Source organism: Limulus polyphemus, unplaced genomic scaffold (genome assembly GCF_000517525.1).
Source record: "Limulus polyphemus unplaced genomic scaffold, Limulus_polyphemus-2.1.2 Scaffold246, whole genome shotgun sequence".
Classification (NCBI taxonomy): domain Eukaryota; kingdom Metazoa; phylum Arthropoda; class Merostomata; order Xiphosura; family Limulidae; genus Limulus; species Limulus polyphemus.
Window position 1 is genome coordinate 448131 of NW_013665856.1, and position 4367 is coordinate 452497.

The following is a 4367-nucleotide window of genomic DNA, read 5'->3' on the forward strand; positions in this document are numbered from 1 at the left end:
TAGCCTACAGAGTGTATAATTCTTCTTGTAATTCATGCCGTGCAGACTATTTACTGACATCACACCAGTACAAATTGCAACGTTAAGCGTCCCTTTAGTGATATCATTTTAGTGTCTACTAACTGACTGACAGACAGTACACTACTCTATAGTGGTGTGAGTGGTTAAAACAGGTGGCCTTCAGCCCCCTTTCAGGGAAACAAATGATTTGGATGAAATTAAAATATTATAAAACAAAGCTATGTTGACCAATAATTATAGTTAAGTGTCTTGCATTTAGATTATTTATGATGTGGCTTTACCTTATTAGTGAGGTTCTCACTGATTCTTGTTCCATCTGTTAAGAACAGTTCAACATTTGCACTTTATGAGTTGTATATTGAAGTTATTATTTTTCTTTAACTTTGCTAGTCATCCTGGCTTATTGAAAAAATACCTGCTTAAAATTTGGAAACTCAGATTTCATCAAGACAGTGTGAAAAGAATTTAATGTTAAATGTAAGGCAGAAAACAAAAGACTTGTGTCATAAGGACTAATTTTTCCATCTAGAGATATAATGATTAAATTTTGATAGAAGGAAGGCAAGAAAGAAAGGTAGTTTAGTGAAATTTACTTACTTTACTTATAGTATGTAGAAATTATAAGATATTTCATAACACCAGGTATGTCATTAGGGCAACATGGAATGTTTTCTTTAATCTGAATGTTAACTTAGACATGGTTTGGTGTATTATCTTTCAGTTGAATATGTACATAATTATTTCCATATGGTGTTTTAATGTTCAAATTAAAGTACTGTTGTTGTTTTTTATTAGAAATTGTGAGAAATGAGCATAACATTTATGGACTTAAGGAAACTTGAAGACTTGTGTTTCAAACATATCATAGTTTCATCTTGTGCACATACTTAACTAACATTTTAATTAAAAATGATGAAATCCTGTATTTGGAATTCATAATCTAATATGAAAGCAAATATTGTTTTGAAAATTTATATAATTGTTCACAGTTTTGTTTATTAAATATTCTTTGATATTCAAAATAGGGAAATGTTTTAATCTTTTACAGAATTACTGACAACAGTTAATAAAATTAACAGCATATTTGGTAAAAATAGTGTCAGAGTGAAATAATTTATAATTGTTAATGAGATTTTTGTAACGTTAATATTTTAGTTGTACGACATTACACAGTAAAAAAAAAAAGATAAACAATTTACAATACTAATTGAACTTTTTAAATGCAAAATATATTTATGGTAAATCAATATAAGATTTTAAACTTAGACAAAGCAATTTATTTTTCTTGTGGAAATTCTCCTCCTAACATCTTTTAGCAAACATCACATAAAAATAACTATACCGTTTAGTGTCTACAGAAATTTAGCAGTTGTAAACTTTATTGATAAAATGGCCGTAACGATCAATATAAGAATAACTTTTTGAGAGTCAAATAAAAAATTGTTTAAAGCATTGCACACATTTCTTACAATTTTAAATTAAGTTTCCTAACAATAGATTGTTTTCATTTTATGAGGAGTTTTTTCTCTTCTAGAACTTTTATAAATATTGGTCTAAAATTTGATGCAAACTTCACAAATTCTGCTTGAAAAATATTGTCATGTGCTTCACATGGCTTTATGAATGGAAGTACAATACACAAGTTAAGGATGCAATTTGCAATCATAATCATGTTGAGTATTATCATTCAAGTACTACAATATCCACGGCTTTCCTGGACTTCTTGAGGTGTCTTCACTCCATGAATGATATACCCTAGTACCAGTAAAACACTTAAAATGACCATTTTAAAATAATTTGAGCCTTTTTTTTTCTCTTCTTCATGTTGTCTTACTTACCCTTAATCATGAGTGAAGTGAAGAGATATCTGAAGATCTCTGAAAACCTCTGGTTTTTATAATAAACCTAAATACCTGCAAAGATTGGATTGCAGAGTAACGAAGTTATCTGCTGCAGGTTTAACATTATATTGGAATTACTATAATGTACCTTTTAATCAGTGTTATTAGAGTATTGAAGAATAACCACATTAAATACTACGGGTTAATTTTGTATTGTAATCACTATAATGCACCACTTTACCCAATTTTATTACAGTACTGAAGAGAAGGAAAAATATAAATTCCAGATTAAATCTGTAAAATTATAGAAAGAGAATTTTTTGATATTAGTAAAATGTTTTGTTTTTACAAGAATGACCCATAACTAATTAGCTCTTAGTATAAATATATTGGATTTTAGCATGGATGCAATTTAATTGTGTAGGGCTGTCTTCATTAATTTTATTGTAATCTTTTAAGTAAATAATAATAATTGAAAGTTATATTTGTTTTAAGCATTATGCTATTAAATAACCTTGAGTTTGACATGTCCTTTGTTTCTAGCTATATGATATACAACTAAATCAGTATTAAGAGTTATAGACCATATGTTTACCTACACTGGTGTTAGAGATGATTTCAGTGTGTATGTACATTTGGTAACATTATGATAGTATCAGATATTATACTAGTTTAGCTATATTAATTTAACTTAATTCAATTTAATTAATTTTGCATTAATGTGAATATCTCTCTCTATCTCTCTATGTACCATATCCAAAGAGGATGTTGAACTTCCACAGATCTCTTCTCCTTGAGACACTAAGAGTTTCCATTGGTGATACATTCATCCATTTAGATAGACTCTTAATATAAGTCAACCTCTGTCTTCCATGGTCTCTCTTTCCTTTAGTCTTTCTAGTCACAACTGGACTTTCAATTTCTTCTTTCCTCATAAGATGTCTGAGAAACTCCAACTGCCTCTTTCTGATGTTAGTCAGCAGCTTTTTCCTGCAACCTGCTCTTGACAAAATACCTTCATTAATGTGAATCTACATATATAAAAAAAAGTAATTTGATATTATCTTAAAATCATTTTGTGTTTATTTTTTTTTAAAGTATCTAAATGTATGGGTCTACTTGGGTTTCAGTCACTGAATAATGTTGTTTAATTTTTTAGGACTTAGTTAAGAGCCATCTTATGTTTGCTGTACGAGAAGAAGTGGACGTCTTAAAGGAGAAAATCTCAGAGCTGACGGAGAAAATATCCCAACTTGAACATGAAAATGGAATTCTAAAGGCCCATGCCTCTCAAGAGACCCTTAATAAACTATCAGAAGGAGGACTTCAGTCAATTTCTCAGACTCAATTACAACAAAAATCAGCAGCTAAAGCTCAGGTTTCCAGTCAGTCACAGCATCCGTCATAACAGTTAACAGTGAACAAAATAGTACAAGAGTTCCTTAACTCCATCAATTGTCATCTTTGTATCCAGAAAGAAAAACTTAAACTTAACTTAGATAATCTAGCAAAGAACAAAGTAATTCAAGTGATTGTATCTGTATGGTCACAAAATATATTCTGTATTCAATCCATGGTCTTAACTTCTTACTTGTGATTAAAGTGTTTCATGCAAACATTTGTCTTTACTAGGCATTTAATTCAAGCTAATTTATAAGTCCAGCATCGGTATGCTGTACTTGGTCAAAGAAATAAAGGAAATCTATAGTATTGTTTTAAAATCTCAGAATGATAAAAATAATCTTAAATATTTTAGACAATGATATTTATATATTTTCTTCTAAAGTTTTCTGTGATATTAAAATAATTTATATTAATATAGGACACCACAAATGAAGTACAATAAATTTTATAATCTTCAGATAATATATTAAAATATTACAAAAAATTTACAATAATTGGGCCTTTTTTAGGACATTAATATAAACATTGGGATTAGCATCAGATTTTTCTTGTATCAAATCTTATTCTAGTGTTTACACTATGATGTAACAGTATTTTTTATTTTTGTTTGCTGTTTATTTCTGTAATAACTGTATTATTTGAAATCAGTAGTTGTAACATTACTTAGGTTCATAATAATTAAGAAATATTAGTGTAACAAGTGACCAAGTAGCTATAGTAAATTATATGAAAGATTTATAAATAATACATTGAAATTAACAACATCTTAGAATAAATCAAATTTTAGTTTTCAAAACACAGTGTTATATTAAACTGAAGTTATGTCATCTATAGATATGGTACAAAGCAATTGAAAATTAGCATAATAAACTAGTCTATGCACTTCATATTTAACAGAATTATTAAATCAAAAATTGTTATTAAAGTAATTTGCATAGAATTACACCCTTTCTATAATCTGTAAGACTATTGTAGCTTCTATGTTAATGCATAGCATTTGGTATCTGTATTGGAAAAATTAGGGTAATATTTTATTCACCTTTTATAACCAAAAATTAAGTCAAAGGGATTTTCTTCTTTGTTCCAAAATATTTTGTTTAA

General features: G+C 28.2%; 1 protein-coding gene across 2 annotated transcripts in view; it reads left to right on the top strand.

The window, feature by feature from the left end:
- LOC106478747 (TSC22 domain family protein 1-like) overlaps positions 1-3621 on the top strand; it is a 60018-nt gene extending 56397 nt beyond the window's left edge. For both annotated transcript variants that reach the window (XM_022382395.1, XM_022382396.1), the window contains exon 4: positions 3022-3621. In XM_022382395.1, the coding sequence (XP_022238103.1) occupies positions 3022-3270 (249 nt within the window). In that variant the 3' untranslated portion in view covers positions 3271-3621. The remainder of the gene's footprint in view (positions 1-3021) is intronic.
- Positions 3622-4367: the final 746 nt, after the last annotated feature.